Raw genomic sequence first — 18,219 nt, 5'->3', positions numbered from 1 at the left:
CAAAAAATGCAACGTAAACTTCTTCCACTAAAACCCATTACGCAACAAAATGTTTAAAAGAAAAAGCTTTGTTGCAATCGTCGCCTCCTCGAAGATCTAGTAAAACCTTCTAATAAATTCGAAAAATTGTGTTCCACTCCAGCGTCCACGATTCGAACCATACCAATTTCATCGTCACAATAAAAAAAAAATCATTCGCTCTCCTAAAACGTCGGATAACCATTTGTTGGTTTCTTGCAGCCTGATTACTACCGGGACGCGCCGCACTTCCGGTTGGTCGGCGAAGGGCCCCAGTATCGGCTGGAAATCCCCTACGCCAAACTCGACTTTACGGGGACCTATTCCGTGATAGCGCGCAACTGCCATGGGGATGCGAAGGCTGTGATTTCGTTGCAGATCTACGCGAAAGGTGGATGATCTTTTTTATTTAACTAATTTATTTTAATTTAACCGTGGTCTCTTTTGCAATTTAAACTATGGAAACAATTCGACGGTTCTATTTGACGACGAAACGATTACGTTTGCAGGTCAAGGCAAAGAGGAGAAGATGAAGAAATCGGGTATCACTCACGGGTAAGTAAGACGGTAATCTCGAATAACGAGTTTGCGATCTACGAAACGGCTGAATCGTTGACGGCTGACAGCTTTCGCTAATAGCTACGCGACTGTTCACTGCATGAATTTAATCGCTGTCGATTTTGATCCACAGAAACGTACTGAGTCTGCCGGAGATCACGAGGGATCTACGGGATCTCAGATGCTGCGACGGAGACGCCGTCGCCCTTGAGTGTAAAGTTCACGCCACACCCGAGCCGCCGTTGGTGCGCTGGGAACGCGCTGGAAAGGTGAGCGCCAACAATTGTTTGCCCGACGTTCGCCCTGCATCGCCTAGACCGTGGATTTTTATACGAAATTGTAGAAATCGTCGGAATTACGACTAGCCAAAGTACAGCAAATTCTCCCTAATTGTACAGAAAGATGAACGGTTTGGGAAAAGGGGGCGCGATTATTCGAGCCTTGTGGCTTCCTTTTTATAGTTACCGGTTATTAACAATTATAAAAATGAGCCGCGAGGCTCGAATTATAATAATATAATAATAATTATTATTATTATAATAATCTCCTCATCCCAAATTGTCCATTTTTATGCACAATTTGAGCGTCGATTAAGGAGAATTTACTGTAACTTGAAAATTTTATATTATATTATATTATTTCTAAATATAATTAGTATATTCTTTATTAAACTATATGTTTTATGAAAAGATTGCAAGGGGAGACTCGGGGGTATAAGTTCTGATTTTAAGAAAACATCAAAATCGACCAAGAAATAATGCAGTTACTTTTCTCATTTCTGACTAATTTATTGTTTAATTTATTCTACTTTATGATTGTCAACTCAAATTTAATATATCGCGTCTGTTTTATCAAGTTTTTCATACAAACTCATTTTTTTATGAAGATATTTCACTTCCCGTTGAAATAAAACACAATTTTATTAATAAAGTTTGTTCATTAACTTCGGATTAACAGAAATACGCATATATTTTTGAATAAGAAAAAAATCTATCTTTGGCAAAAACGTTAATGCAATCAAATGAAAATAATAATCTAATATTATGATAATTTAATATAATCTAATATTATGATAATTTAATATTACGATAATGAAACATATACAGCATAATTACTAGACTGCGAATGTTTGTGCGAATTATAATGTTTCACACGTTATTTGACAAAAATCAAAATTAAAGAGAAGCTCCCCTCGTCGACTAAAACAATGCTCACTGTAGAAAAAAAATAAAAATGTCGCCAGACCTTGTTAATTCGCAAATTTCCTTGCACTTGAAAAATCTGCACATGGACATGAATGACAATAAATTCATTTGTGACAATAAATTGTATCCATGGTGCGACCAGTATAAAAAAACCAGAAAAGGAATTACTAAAGTCCGCTTGCTTTCGCTGCAGACGAGAATCTGCCCTGCAATCGATCGGTTAACGAACGGACTCATTAACGAATGCGCTCTTCACGCAGATACTTCAAATGGGCGGCGACTTCTCCGCGGAGTTCGACGGAGAAACTGCGCGTCTGAACATCCAGCATGTTTACCCGGAGGACGAGGGCGAGTACACCTGCGTGGCATACAACGACCTTGGGAAAGCATTCACGTCGGCGTGCCTAATAGTGGATGGTAATGTTCAATATAAATTATGTCCGCCCGACATAACGAGTTAAAAAGCGACGCAGCCGTTGATAGCTCTGCGACATTCGTCGCGGATGCGTGGTTCGTTCCTCCTTTTTTATGTAGCTATTATCATGGCGTGCTCGATGCAAATCGGTCGGGTCGCACCCACGCCGCCGGTTCGATGAAAATTTTCGTGATAAGGAACCTGATCTCTCTGCCTACACAGACGGCTGAGCGACGCGCGACGGGAAACACCTGTGCGGTGAGCAAAACTGATCTTAGTCAATCGATCGTTTTCCGTTTTCAGTGCCCGAAGGAAAGGAAAACGTGCTGAGCCAAAGGCTGACCAGGCCCGTGGGTCTGTTGTCAGCGGGATCCACGCCGAGATCCACGCCGAGATCTACGCCGATCAGGAGCTTGTCTCCGGCGGTTTCGCGTAAGTGGATTAGCGCATGTATAATTGAAACTTAATGGTAGATCGATAAAGCATTCCTGTCTGTTTTATTATGGTCTGTCCGGTGCAGAAAGGAGCGCTTTGCGGTTCACTTTGCGCGATTAAGCAACTAAGTAGATAAATAACTAAGTAGCTAAGCAATTAAGTAGCTAAGTAACTAACTAGCTAAGAAACTAAGTAGCTACGTTAATAAGTAGCTAAGTTACTAAGTAGCTAAGGAACTAAGTAGCTACGTTAATAAGTAGCTAAGTTACTAAGTAGCTAAGTCACTAAGTAGCTAAGTCACTAAGTATCTAAGTCACTAAGTATCTAAGTAACTATGTAGCTAAGTAACTAAGTAACTAAATAGCTAAGTAACTAAGTAACTAAGTAACTAAGTAACTAAGTAACTAAGTAACTAAGTAACTAAGTAACTAAATAGCTAAGTAACTAAGTAGATAACTAGCTAACTAGCTAATTAGCTAAGAGACTAAGTGGCTAAGTAAATAAATAGCTAGCTAGCTAAGTAGCTAAGAAACTAAGTAGCTAAGTAACTAAGTAGCTAATCAACTAAGTAGATAAGCATCTAAGTAGCTAAGAAACTAAGTAGCTAAGTAACTAAGTAGCTAAGCAACTAAGTAGATAAGCATCTAAGTAGCTAAGTCACTAAGTAGCTAAGTAACTAAGTAGCTAAGTGACTGAACAACAAAACAACTAAGTAACCAAGTAGCTAAGTAACTGTGTAACTAAGTAAACGAGGCCGATCTTTTTTGCGCAGACGGTCGAGAATTGAGGTCTCCGCAGCTGCTGCCGCGAAGTAGATCGATGTCGAGACGACCGAAGATCAGCCCACCGAAATTTTACGCGGTGCCGCACAATCGGGTGGTCGAGGAAGGTGAAACCGTGCGATTCCAATGCGCTGTGGCCGGCCATCCGGCGCCGTGGGTGAAATGGGACAAAAATGGCCTAGCCGTCACGCCTACCGCAAGGATCACCATAAAGGAACGAGACGACGTGAAGATATTGGAGATCGTCGAGGTGACACAAGAGGACGCGGGATTGTACAGGGTCACCGTGGAGAACGATTATGGCCGTATCGAGGCCAGCGCTCGTTTGGAAGTGATAAGTATGGGAAAACATTTTAGAAACTTTCTCTGAACGCGACGCGTGCCCAAATTTTCGATCTTAGGGCTGTTACTGTATTATGTTACACCGATTTACAATTGGTCGCAAAATTGAGCTTATACTTTTCAAAACGCAATAACTTTTCTTTAAAAAACTGGAATAAGCGACTTGAATATTTTTTGGATGAATCTAGTAGGTGATGACTAAAATGCCTTTGTTTAATTTTGCTATTGCTTGGGATGACAAATAAAAATAAAAAACTCTCGTTATGCCTAAGATGTCAATCTGTAATTTGTAATTATCCAAGATTATAGAGTTTATGAACTTTTATAAATTTTCTGGGAGAAGGTATCATCCTTCTCGGATCTCGATTTTATACTAAATTAATTAATTATATTAATTAATAATTATAAATTATATATTCTAATGATTATAAATTAGATATAATAATTATTATTAGTTACATATACTTGTTAATAATTAATTAAATATGCGCAATACGACGCAATAAAATATGTTGTAATATGTAAAATTTTCCCAGAAAATTTATCGTTCTCCTCGGATCTCGATTTTATACTAATTAATAATTAGAAATTATATATAATATTAATTAGAAATTATATATAACAATAATTACAAATTTTATATAATAATTATTATTAGTTATATATAATTGTTAATAATTAATTAATTATGCGCAATATGACGCAAGAAAATATGTAAAACAGTGAAATAGCAAATCGTGCAAATTGCCGAGTCTTTGTTTGGTCTCTAACTTAAGTAGTTAAACATAGGTTCTTCAATCTTTGTAAAAATAATTAAACATGATAATTTGCATAAACATTTCCGGTCTGACCAGTTGCCGTGCAATTAGCAGCGATAGTTATTGAAAACTCAGCTATTTTTGGTAATGTGATTTTATTCCGGAAGATCGTCAACTGCTTGGGCCGATTTCCCGAACGATAAGAACCAGAAGCGCCTCTCCTAGAACGTATCCATCATTTGGCCGAAGCCTTTTGGACTCTACGACCAGAATAAATAGCAAATTACAACTTAGTTGCGGCATCAGGGGAACGCCGAGTCCAACGCCAACGTGGTTCAGGTAATACACAACCGAACACAATCGTGCAGTCATTTATGTAAATCCGCGTTTTTATAATTTTACAGTAACTTTTAACAATAATTTTTACAATTTTAATCATTACTTTGCACTCGGAGAAATTGCAAATTTCTCATTTATTATTTTGCGAATAATAAATTACGGAAAAAGCGCAATTTATTATTCGCAAAATAATGAATACCGATAAATCGATCCAGTAATTACAAAAATTCACGGTAATAACGAAGCGTGAAAGAAAAAATTAAAATAGTAAAAGAAACATTAAGATATAGAATTCAAAAATAAAGTATGAAATTTAAGCATTAAATACAAAATTAAAAGAAGACATTTAAAATTCAAAAATAATAATATAAAATTCAAAAATTCAATTTTTGAATTGAATTCTTGCCAAGTATCATATTCAGCGTAGCAAAGACATTATTTAAAAAAGAAACGATTTCGACGACAAACGTAACATCGAGTTCATATTCGCAGTATCATATTTTCTTCCTGACAGGAAAGAAAAAAACGACAGCCGTTTTACAATGAATTCGAAGCATCGCCTTAAACGACGAAGCCGATCAACAAAGTCTCGAACGGCGGAGATAAATCTCCGCGCGCGGTTCGTGTTTCGCCGAACCGATCCATAAAACCGTGCTTTGCATGAACAACTCGCGCTCGCGATCTTGTCCTGACCATATAAAATCGCGCCCAGACCAGAAAAGTTACGGCTTCCGATGTTGTTACCACCACCGCGACTGCTGCCGTCGCGTCGCTCGTAATGAAACGTAAAATGGTGTTCGCGTTGCAGAAACGGACGACCGTTGGAACGATCGAGCCGAATAAAACGGTACTTCGACGGGAATACCGCGAAAATCGACATTTCAAAAGTGAAAGCGAGCGACGCGGGCGAATACACCTGCGTGGCAACGAACGTCCTCGGATCGACGAAGAACACGTGCCAGGTACCCGGATCACATCAATTATACATATATTGTATTATATATTATTGTAAATATTGTATATTACATAAATGTTAATATTATTGTATATTATATGTATTAATATTATTGTATATTATATATATTAATGTTATTATACAGGGTGTCCCAAAAATGTCTCGCAGTCCGAAAGTGGCGGGTTCCTCGGGTCATTCGAAGCAACTTTTTCATTTACAAAAATTTTCTCCGAGGCACCGTTAACGAGTTATTAACGAAAAACAGTGACCAATGAGAGGCGAGCTTGGCTGGCGCGAGGCGACCGAACCAATGAGCGGAACTGGGCTTCGTGCGCTGGTTGGCTGGGCCGGCACGCGTCAGCCGTACTCGATTCTTATTGGTCACGGTTTTTCGTTAATAACTCATTAACGGTGCCTCGGAGAAAATTTTTGTAAAAGAAGAAGCTGCTTCAAATGATCCGAGGAACCCGCCATTTCCGGATTGCGAGACATTTTTGGGACACTCTGTATACTGTATAAATATTAATATTATTATGTATATGCGAAATAGTCTAATCGCCTGTCCACGGTACAGTAAATTCTCCCTAATTCGCGCTCTGCTTGTACGCAAAAATGGATCATTTGTCCATTTTTGTGCGCAATCTGAGCGCGAATTAGGGAGAATTTACTGTATTTGTTGTTCGTCGCGCGATCGTCTCACGTTCCGTTCATTCGATTTTGCTGCAGGTCACCGTTCTCGACCCCCATGACCCGTCCACTTGTGACAAAGATCCGCCAACGTTCCTGCAGTCGCTCTCCGAGGAATCGATCGTCATGGAGGGTCATTGTTACGAGCTACAGGCGAGACTAACTGGTATTGTGAACCAATAATCGTTGAAGCGCGATATTTCGATAAATTCCTGCTTACAAATTTCATCGGACAATGCTAATTTTAACGTTTTATTATTATTATTATTATTATTTATTCATTGAGTATTCGTGGATCAAAATACTTTATTACGAGGGCGAAGAAAATACGATGAGATAGAATGGAAGAAGAAATATTAATAAAGAAGAATTACAAGAAGTATAATAATTTAGAAAAGGAATTCAATTTAATTTTTAATTTAATTTTTAATTTAATTTTTAATTTAATTTTTAATGTAGAAAAGAGGAAATATAATAATTTGAACCAAGGTGCAAATATAATCGTAGCTCAGATGGAACCTAAACGATATTTCCAGGTACTCCGCCTTTCACAGTCGTTTGGTTAAAGGATGGTCGCCAGGTGCCTAACAACGATTATTATAAGTACGTGATTTACGGCGACGGTGGAGTCGCGCTTAGATTGTCGAATGTATCGCCGCAGGATGCCGGCGAGTACACTTGTCACGTTCGTAACAATTTCGGGGAGACCTCTTCCAGTGGCCTCTTTGCCGTCCAAGGTATGCGTCCGCCGACGGAAAATCTTTTAACGAACTAATTAACCGACCGTAATAATACGGTATAAATATCTTACAATTGGATCGCTTTAATCGTTTTAATAAGTTCGAATTAATACATCGACGTTCTCAGTTCGTTAGAATTTGTCCACTGCTGCAAATTATACTCATTCATTTTTGCCATAAACGCGTCAAATCCGCGGTCTAACTTATAACTTATAATATTAGCTCCACGCGATGCGAATAGAATTTCCTTATCACCGATAATTCGCAAATGAAATGATAATGTAATTCCGTCGCGTGATCTCGCATGAAATACCGATGCTTGTTATTTTGCATAATGTATTAGCTAATATTTGCGTTACGTTCCTGAACGAACTTTTTTTGTACGCCTTTTTTTGTACGCGTATTTTGTACCCGTATCCTTGTACTTATGCCAATCTCGCAATATTTTTCCTACGAGACACGGCCTCTCGGTTTTTATTAACGATTTGGAAGTCGATTATTGCGTGCTATAAAATATTGCGTGCTATGATCACGATATTATTGCATAGAGAAGAGCTTCGCGAAAATATCAGAGAGAGAGAGAGAGAAACAAATTCTTTCGCTTCTTAATTTTTCTTGACGAACGAAAATATTTTATCTACGACCGATCGAAAAAAAAATATTTTTCCGATCGGCAAGATTACGGTTAACTAACCTAGAAAAATATACGCTGTTTGTACGAAAAAAACAGATTACAAAGGCGTCCCGCAGCTAGCGCCGCAGTTCACCAAAACTCCAGTGTCCGTTTTCACCTCGAAAGGGGAGACCGCGTGCTTCTGCGCGCGAATACAATGCGGAAAGCCCATGGAGATCACGTGGACCATCAACGGAAAGGACGTTAAAGAAATCCCAAGATGCAAGGTACGTTTCCGAACCCGCGATGATAAAAATATCATAAAATATACAGGGTGTCCCAAAAATGTCTCGCAATCCGGAAATGACAGGTTCCTCGGATCATTTGAAGGAACTTCTTCCTTTACAAAAATTTTCTCCGAGGCACCGTTAACGAGTTATTAACGAAAAACAGTGACCAATAAGAATCGAGTACAGTTGACGCGAGGCGGCCCAGCCAACCAGCGCACGAAGCCCAGTTCCGCTCATTGGCTCGGTCGCCTCGCGCCGGCCGAGCTCGCCTCTCATTGGTCACTGTTTTTCGTTGATAACTCGTTAATGGTGCCTCGGAGACAATTTTTGTAAAGGAAAAAGTTGCTTCAAATGACCCGAGGTATTCGCCACTTTCGGATTGCGAGACATTTTTGGAACACCCTATATACCGTGAAAAAAGAAAGCAAAACGAACTAGGGTAAGTGTATCATCTATCCTGAAGTATTATTTACCAACACAGTATTAATTTATTATTAATTTACTATGTGTGTACGTTACCGCGATGCTTTGCCGAACTGCGTACCTTAACCTATACGGTGCAGTTCTCGATGAGCCGGTGCGAACACGCTCAGTCGTAGAGCACCAATACCTAATTCGTAAAATGCTATAAATACAGGGTGTCCCAAAAATGTCTCTCAAACCGAAAATGAGAGGTTCCTGGGATCATTTGAAGTAACTTTTTCCTTAACGAAAATGCAACCCGTGGCTTCGTTTACGAACTATTAACGAAAAACACTGACCAATGAGAGGCAAGCTCGCCCATGGCTTTGCGGCCGAGCCAATCAGCGCACGAAGCCCAGTTCCGCTCATTGGCTCGGCCGCCTTGCACCATTCGACACGCCGCTCGAGGTACTAAATTACACGCGTCGGTTTGTTGTTTTTAAATCGTGCGTCTCCGAGATTTTTTACGCCCGAAACGGGACACCCCGCGCTGTAAACGAAACGCGAGAGAAATTCGGCAAGCCTGACGTAGAACTATTGTCGTCATAGATCGAAAAGGACGACAACGTGAGCATACTGAGGATACAGAACGTGTCGTCGCGGGACACCGGTGAGATTCGCTGCACGGCGTCCGTGATCGGCAAGGGTCCGTCGATCAGTTGCACGGCGGAGTTGCGATTGAAACGATCGCATCGGCACTTCGAGGACTCCGTCGGTATGAGCGACGCGGTCTGCGCATCGATCGAGATCCGAAAAGCGGGCGGCTGCGGGCGCAGCAATTCGGTGAAGAAGCCGAGGAGAGAGGTGGCGTCGCCTCCTCGACGCCGGCGACGCGAGTCGCCGATGCGCGCCAGATCGTCCTCGTTGCCGTTGAAGTCTTCGACTTCGGAGGTTCAACGAGCGTTCCCCTTCCTCCAGAGGCGGAACGTCCCGCCGAGTCCGTTGCTCGGCTCCAGGAAAATAAAAGAAAGCGAGGCGACCGATAAGAAAGATCTCGACCCGAAAAAGACGAGAAATAGCGCGGCTCGCTCGGCCAAGAGACCTACGAGAGCTCGAGTAGAGAGCTCGTTGTCGTCCGACGAGGAAGCCGATGCGGCGAAGCGCGCTCTGCTCGCGAAACCGTCGCACGCGGCCGACGCGAAATTCCCGAGGAACCGTCGCGAGGAGCCGCGCCCGATGAAACCGACGCCAACGGATCCTGGCACGTGGAACGCCGAGAGGGCTTCGAACGAGGCACGCGGGAACTGCGAGAAGTACGACGACACGCCGATCGTGTCGATGGAGTGTGCCGAGGAGGAGGAGCCTGCGGCGTCCGAGACGCAGGACCCGATCGAGACCGACGGGAGGATCGACGAACCGATCGCCGCCGCCATTGTGAAGCTGCCTGCCGACGTCACGGTGTTCAGAGGGAACAGGGTGGTCCTCAGGGTCAGCTATCGAGGTCACCCGGAACCCCAGGTCAAATGGCTCCGAGCGGTAAGTGTCGCATTTTATTGGAAGCTAATTGCACCGTCGGACGCTGCAGATTCGCGCTTCGACGGTACTGACTTAGAATTTTGTGGCGCACTGTACAATAGGCAGCTGTCGCTAGATTTAAGAATATATTTAATTAAATGTAACCGTTCGATTAGGGTAATCTCATGAAACGGTGTAGCCATACAAGGTTATGTAAAAAATATAAACTTAGTCGTATCATAACTTTTATAAAAGAATCGGCGTTTCAAAACGTTTTTATTTTTTAAAAATTCGATTTTGAAGCCAGAAATTCTGAAAAAGTTCGTGTATATGTATCCTAATAGTTAACATGTTGCAGATTTTTTTCAGAATTTTCAATTCAAAAAGATAAGAGAAATTGCGGAAAAACATGATTTTCTTTGTCACCCCATTACTACCCCCCCTCTTCCCCCTGTCGACGTAATCCATTGCAAGTTCAATTTGGTTTAGAGACACTTCTCACCCCCTTATTCGGCTATACCTTTTTTCTTGTAAAAAAAAGCATCTTGTAGTAGTTTTAATATTCCACTAAAAACCGAATGTTTGCATTAGTTCTAAACTGAACGTTGCTGTTTCATTTAACTTCGATCGCAGTAATCCGGAATTTTCTAAACAACGAGCAATTGTCGGATGAACAGCAGTAAAAGCATCGTCGCTTCTGGGATGACCTAATAGCTGCGTTTTGAAAAATGCTCGCGATATTTCAAAAGAGAAAGAAAGACTTCGCACTTGATTCTATTAATACGATCACTGGCTCGTACAGAGAGACCACTGTTCTCGTATTGCGTGCCCTCTGAGAGACCTAATCGACAAAAATTCAAGAACGACAGTCGTCCGATTACTGCGAGCGATTAGAATACGATTAATTCTATCTACGGACGCGGCATCAATATCTCGCATAATTTGTGGACTCCATAATTGGGTTGCGCAAGCGTTAGTTAGGTTATCGAAGTATCGTCGTTAGTTCAAATAGTTATCGCGACAAATTACCAACGATGAATTCGCAACAAGTCGTATTATTTAGTTCTCGTCAAAGTCGAAATATTCTTTGTATACGTGTAATAACAAATTTCCAATTAGATTTCTGTTAGAGATAGACTGAAATAAAGGTTAAAGGTCCTAGCCGAGTTATTAACGCAGAGCGCTGACCAATGAGAGGCGAGTGCGGCTGGCGCTCCGCCCTTGTGGCCAATGCCGCGGCGCGCCGACCATCTGGCGCAGCGGTATGGCGTCCCGCGAGGGCGGGGCGTCAGCCGAGAGCTCGCCTCTCATTGGTCAACGTTTTTCGTTAATATCTCGTAAACGAAGCCGCGAATCGCATTTTCGCTAAGGAAAAAGTTACTTCGGATGACCTCAGGAATCACCCGTTTCCCGGAGGTACCATAATTTTGAGACACCATTCTCGCGACAGTTACACTTTCAAAATTTTTTTTTTCAAATATATACAAATTTGACGATATTGAAATTATTTTGAACCGCGATGCTACCCTCTTTCCCGGTGTCAACATAATTATGGAACACCCTGCAGACTTTGAGAGAACTATTATTAGAAAACTGCCGGTACCGAAAGAGAAAAATCATGTATATAGTGATTACGATTGCAATCTGAAACGTCGGCGTGCATTGATCTGTGAAAATACATTTTTGTCCAAGGGGCGCGAACTTTCGGCAGACAGGAAGACTGCGATCACGTATGGCGGAGGTGTTTCTTGTTTAATATCGGACGACGTCACCGCTGATAACGCCGGAAAATACGAGGTGTCCGTTGAAAACAGATTGGGGAAGGACCGTCGATGCTTCAGCGTTGCTGTCGAGGGTATGTATTACGCAAAAATGCTAAAAAATCTGTGACAATGAATCCTCGGATGTTTTCACAGTTGTGTTTACAATTTTTATGAAACATTTTCTACCGAGAACAGTAGAATTAAAAATCTGTTAATCAAATTTTTATTTTCAATACAAATTTATATTATATTATATATCAATTATATAATTAATATTATATTATTACATTAATTTTATTTTCAATAATTCTACTCGGTTTTGCGCAATCTCAACGGTAGAATCTGAATAATTATGTTAACAATACTCGCCGACGATGCTTTCATCGATTTTTCACGATGTACAAAAGAGTACCGGAAACGTGTTTTATTATGATTTATTAATCTCTGCACGTAGTATGTATGTGTACATGTGTATGTATACAAGGTGTCCTAAAAATGTCTCGCAATCCGAAAGTGGCGGATTCCTCGGGTCATTCGAAGCAACTTTTTCCTTTACAAAAATTTTCTCCGAGGCACCGTTAACGAGTTATTAACGAAAAACAGTGACCAATGAGAGGCGAGCCCGGCTGGCGCGAGGCGACCGAGCCAATGAGCGAAACTGGGCTTCGTGCGCTGGTTGGCTGGGCCGCCTCGCGTCAGCCGTACTCGATTCTTATGGGTCACTGTTTTTCGTTAATAACACGTTAACGGTGCCTCGGAGAAAATTTTTGTAAAGGAAGAAGCTGCTTCAAACGATCCGAGGAACCCACCATTTCCGTATTGCGAGACATTTTTGGGACACCCTGTATATGGTCCGCGAATCAAACGAACCTCTGAGTATCTATTATGTAAATGTCTCGAGCAGAGACCGAGCATCCGTTCAAACAGTCTATATAGATACGGACGATGAACACTGGGAAACGATTACTGTTTACAGAGCTTTGCAACAAGTGGTCTTACATCACGCGTTTAAACTTTTGCCACGGCGTCGTCCGCATCGGCGAGCATGTGGTACAAGCCGAACATCTGCCTCTTCGACCAAGACGCCCTCAAACTAAAAATAATCCGCGGTGTCAAAATTACACTGACGGCTTAATTAATTTATCTTTCTGGAATCCGCGTGCTCGCGAGACTCGAACCACCGCCTTCTTATTCCCTCGGCTCTTTAATCTTTAGAACGCTTTAAGAAGGCCTTTAAGAAGGCTAATATACATTGTATATTCTTCATTAAATTGTATATTTTATGAAAGTATTTTAATCAACACGTTCCGTGCCACGTGTTCCACCGATGGCACATGTTTTTAACAATTATACAATTTAATATAACTATTATAATAACTTAATATGTCTTATAATAATTTAAATATGTATTATAACAATTTAAGATGTCCTATAATAGTTTAATACGCCTCATAACAATATAAGACAGTCTTATAACAAATTGAAGCCACCCCATATAATATAATGATTTAATATGTCTTATAATAATTTAAATATCCCTTATAACAATTCAAGATGCCTTACAACAATTTAAGATGTCCTACAATAATTTAATACGCCTCGTAACAATATAAGACATTCTTATAACAAATTGTAGGCACCCTATGTAATATAATGATTTAATATGTCTTATAATAATTTAAATATGCCTTGTAACAATTCAAGATGCCTTACAACAATTTAAGATGTCCTATAATAATCTAATACACCTCGTAACAATATAAAACAGTCTTATAACAAATTGAAGCCACCCCATATAATATAACGATTTAATATGTCTTATAATAATTTAAATATGCCTTATAACAATTCAAGATGCCTCACAACAATTCAAGATGCCCTATAATAATATAATACGCCTCATAACAATACAAGACAGTCTTACAACAAATAGGAACCACCCCAATTGCAACGATCATTTTGCGTGATACGGTTCAGCGTCTCTTCCCCAACGCAACACGATCAGAAACTACGTTCGCAAACCTTACTGCGCTGGTCGTATATTTCTCCAAAGGATTTAAACAACGATCGAATGTCCGATCGGATCGCCCTAATTTCCGTGACGTGTCTCGAGTGTACCCGGGTTTGTTTAAACGCGATTCGGAACGAGACACCCATTGTTCCACGTGTGTAAGCGCGCGTGTCACACGGTCCAGTTCCTCTTCTTATGTACAAGGCTGGCGACAGTCTCACGTGACGTATCGCGCAATAATTCCTCCTTCCCGCGTGTCTTCTGCCGCCGCCTCCCCCCCCTCCACCCGGCATCTGGCTGCGGGCTCTTCCTCTTTCGCCGGGGGATCAACGATAGACCTCAACGAGAGAAACAGTGGCGAGGAAGCGCGCGTGCAAGCCGGTAGAACCCAATTACATATAATATCTATCCGTTCGAGTGTTTAGAATGCCGATCGGCGTTGCCGAAACGCAACCGTCCCGACGCATCTCGGACCAACGCAATTAGTCGAGCGGAGCACGCGAGCGCAGAGAGTTCAACGCGGAGCCGAGGATGGGTAATTCGATCTTGATCCTGCCGCGTTAAAGCGAACATCCTCTCGCGGAGAATTAACTGAAACAGCAGCTCCTTAGAGGGGAACGGTCATCCGAATAACGTTGCGTCACCGGTCTCTCCCGGTGCGCCTCTTCTCTACACACTCCGGGCGTTAATTTCCTCCAGACGCGTTGTTTAGTGCCAGCGACGAGTAGTCCGCTAATTGTTCTTACGACCGACTGTGAAACAACTCTGTTATTGTCGGCGTTCGCAGGGAATCTCGCGGACAGAGTAAAACGCTCGTTCAGTCTTCAACGGTGAACGCAGGTGTAGTATGGAAGTGTAATTAAGTAGAGTTTACGCTAAGTGTAATTGTGTAGATATTGTTCTCTATGGAACAATACGTATGTAATCGTGTCAGTGATCGAGCATCTGATTCGGAAAACACGTGGAACGTGAACTAAAGAGGCAAATGTTGCGATACAGACAAATTGAAGCCACCCTATATATAATATAATGATTTAATATGTCTTATAATAATTTAAATATGCCTTGTAACAATTCAAGATGCCTTGCAATAATTTAAGATGTCCTATAATAATTTAATACGCCTCGTAACAATGTAAGACATTCTTATAACAAATTGAAGGCACCCTATGTAATATAATTATTTAATATGTCTTATAATAATTTAAATATGCCTTGTAACAATTCAAGATACCTTACAACAACTTAAGATGTTCTATAATAATTTAATACGCCTCGTAACAATATAAGACAGTCTTATAACAAATTGAAGCCACCATATCGGAGGATCGTTCGATCAATTTTCTGCGGATAAAACCTTACAGATTTACGATTCATCAAAATCTCAACCTTGAATTTACAATGCTAATTTTTATCGGCCGCTCGAATTCAGTTGACGTTAGCCCTAATTTATTAAACATCGTTCAAAGTAACGATTATTTTATCTAAAAATAACGCTAAAATCAATACTTTATTATCAAAATATAAATGCCTTTTGAATCATCAACATTAAAAGTCAATAAATAAATTAAAACTGCGATTGCTGTTACTTGTACATCACAAATTATCAATATTAAACATACGCAAAATTATGAGAGTCATTTTTAGTAGACTACACGCTATAAAATATTAGATTTTATTACTTTTATCAAATATCGCAGTATTTTTTTCTGGCGTCCACGGTAATACCCAGACTTGCTCTGCAACGTGATTTACGACCTGCTTCGACAGTGTCACCGCGATTGAAAATGTCGTCGATTCTACGTTCGCGCAATTGGGTTGAAGGTAAACAGCGCGCCAATCATTCTTATTTACAATTCGAAATCAACCGTGGCACGCTTCGCATTCGAGAAACTCGTCGCCGTTGTCGTTTAGAAAGAAAAGAAAGGAAGCCGGCCGCGAAGGAAATTAACACACAGCGCGTCGTCCGTGTGCGTGCACGCATGGCGTGCGCGTGTGCGTGCGCCGTTTCTTCCGAACGGATTCGTCGTCAGTCACCGGCTAGGGTTATTAGCGGCAGGATCCCGGACAAACTGTAGCGATTTGCTTCGCGAATCCGTGAGAAGTTTTTTAGTTGTAATTCTTCCGTATCTAATTGGGAATGTAATTGCGTCTGCATTGTGTCGTTCCGTGAAGTGAAACTATGGCGAGGATCAATCTAATAACGACAAATTACATAATTCGCAAAGCAGAGTCCGCGTGTTTCTCTCGACGAGATAAATCAGTAATGTCTCTCTTCTCGGCGTAACTCGAGTATGCCAATCCCGACGCCGAGATATTGCCACGGTCCTGTAATTTATCGATTTTCTCGCGGCCCTTTAATTCATCGATTTTCTCGCTATGCTAAAGTTCGATGGTGTTGGTGAACACGTGTGCTACGGCACGCGCCGCGGCTCCTTCGACTCGAATTCCCGGAAGACAACTCATAATGCAATGACATAACTTTTTTTAATTTTAACATTTTAACACTGATCTTTTTTTTAACACATTGCTGTTAGTTTTCCGATTAAAATGAGACCAAACACGATATAGTTTGGACAGATATTTCTGTCGACAAAATCAAAGACGATAGACGTTGCACGTAATTTACTGCCAAGATGCGCGTGATGTGCGGTGGGAAAGAGCTTAGGCAAAGTTGTTGACTTTACTGATGCTGTAACAAATAATGTAAAAAAAATTAATTTGTATATAATCCATATTCAAATTGGCTAAATGTCGTGTTCTTTCTCGATGTTTCGACATCTTAAAATTCCAAGGTCGGGAATGTACAGAAAACGGTTCCTTTACAGCCTCCACGTGTAGGCTTGTCCTCAAAATGATGTCGCTTCTCCCGACCCAGCAATTTCAAACATGTAACACTTCGTTCTCGGCCGTCCTCGTTGCCTTCTGTCTCCCATCCGTGTAAAGCTTCCTATTGCCGGTGTCCAACGTAGACTCAAATATGCCTTTAATATTTCATACGTTAAAAATCGGTTTTTGTAATGCTTTTTCGCAAAATAAAATAAGTTACCTATCACGTATAACGAATAAGAATGGTCTAAAGCACGTTGTGTTTGGTATCATTTTAATTGGAAAAATGTGACCAATGTATGAACAAAATTTTCATGTATAAAAAATTAGAAATAAAAACGTTAAGTCATTGTTTTTATTCTATCGTTACAATGTTGTACACCGGCTGTCTCCGATCCTGACCGCCGCCTTACATACACAGTATACAACATACTCTCACGAGGTGTCGGCAACAATAAAGGCGAGCCGCGAGGCTCGATGAAATCAATTCCTGCGTATTACTCTCGACACTTTAGAATTCGGTCCCGGCGACAGATAGGGAGACATTACTGTACGTACACCAGGCACGGAAGCGATCGAGATTCCGTTTGAATTTCTGCCGAATTCTCTAGGACCACCGGACCCGCCAGCAGGTGTTCCGAGCGTGTGCTGTTCTCCGGGCGCGACCACCATCAACTGGCGATCGTCTCCGTACGACGGAGGCTGCACGGTGACCGGCTACACCGTGGAGATGAATCGCTCGGGTGAGAACGACTGGACCACCGTCACCGAGTCCTGTTACTCCCTGAGCCACACGATAGAGTCTTCCGAATCGAGTGTCGTGGAACCGGACGAGAAATATCGATTCCGTGTTCGAGCGGAGAACATCCACGGGGTTAGCGAGCCGGGGAACGAGTCGGAGTTCGTCAGGATCCCGAGGGAGGGGGAAACGGAATTATTCGACGACGAGGAAGGTAAGGAACGCCTAACCTCTTGACACAATGACGAATGGGGGCGTCGTTTCGTTTCACGCGCCACTGTAGACTTTGACGAGTCTAACTGTTTTCGGCGGGTGCCGTGCAGTATACAGGGTGTCCCAAAAATATCTAGAAATTTGGAGATAGTGGTTTGTTTCTTCAGGTTATTTGAAGTAACTTTTTCCTTGGCGAAAATGCAATCCGCGGCTTCGTTCACGAGCTATTAACGATAAACAGTGACCAATGAGACGCGGGCTCGGCCGACGCTCCGTCCTTGCGGACAATGGCGCGGCGCGCCGGCTGTTTGGCGCAGCGGCAGTGGTCCCGAGGGTGGGGCGTCAGCCGTACGCGATCTCTCATTGGTCAGCGTTTTTCGTTAATAACTCGTAAACGGGGCGTCGTAGAACATTTTTGCCGAGGAAAAAGTTACTTCAAATGACCCGAGGAACCCGTCATTTCCGGATTGTAGAATATTTTTGGGGCACCATGTATAGTAATGCTGTATTAAAATGTACAATAATATTATATTAAAATGTATAGTAATACTATATTAAAATTAAATATTTCCATTTGAACGCGTTCGTCAAGAAACATTTCGCAATCGAA

At 41.6% G+C, this 18,219-nt stretch overlaps 1 protein-coding gene across 5 annotated transcripts in view; it reads left to right on the top strand.

The window, feature by feature from the left end:
- Positions 1-18,219, top strand: part of LOC117223860 (uncharacterized) — a 99,420-nt gene that overhangs the window by 73,307 nt on the left and 7,894 nt on the right. For 4 of the 5 annotated variants that reach the window (XM_076528798.1, XM_076528799.1, XM_076528802.1 and 1 more), the window contains 14 exons: positions 241-409; positions 528-573; positions 710-845; positions 2,042-2,198; positions 2,500-2,628; positions 3,404-3,751; positions 4,681-4,852; positions 5,661-5,814; positions 6,534-6,660; positions 7,031-7,231; positions 7,965-8,134; positions 9,149-10,075; positions 11,747-11,909; positions 17,269-17,610. In XM_076528798.1, the coding sequence (XP_076384913.1) occupies positions 241-409; positions 528-573; positions 710-845; positions 2,042-2,198; positions 2,500-2,628; positions 3,404-3,751; positions 4,681-4,852; positions 5,661-5,814; positions 6,534-6,660; positions 7,031-7,231; positions 7,965-8,134; positions 9,149-10,075; positions 11,747-11,909; positions 17,269-17,610 (3,241 nt within the window). Of the gene's footprint in view, positions 1-240; positions 410-527; positions 574-709; positions 846-2,041; positions 2,199-2,499; positions 2,629-3,403; positions 3,752-4,680; positions 4,853-5,660; positions 5,815-6,533; positions 6,661-7,030; positions 7,232-7,964; positions 8,135-9,148; positions 10,076-11,746; positions 11,910-12,793; positions 13,200-17,268; positions 17,611-18,219 lie in introns of those variants that run through there. The other variant, XM_076528809.1, reaches the window with a different exon arrangement.

The sequence above is a fragment of the Megalopta genalis genome, chromosome 1 (genome assembly GCF_051020955.1).
Source record: "Megalopta genalis isolate 19385.01 chromosome 1, iyMegGena1_principal, whole genome shotgun sequence".
In the NCBI taxonomy this organism is placed as follows: domain Eukaryota; kingdom Metazoa; phylum Arthropoda; class Insecta; order Hymenoptera; family Halictidae; genus Megalopta; species Megalopta genalis.
Note: the sequence above shows the minus strand (reverse complement) of the source record. Positions and strands in the feature narration are given on the sequence as shown.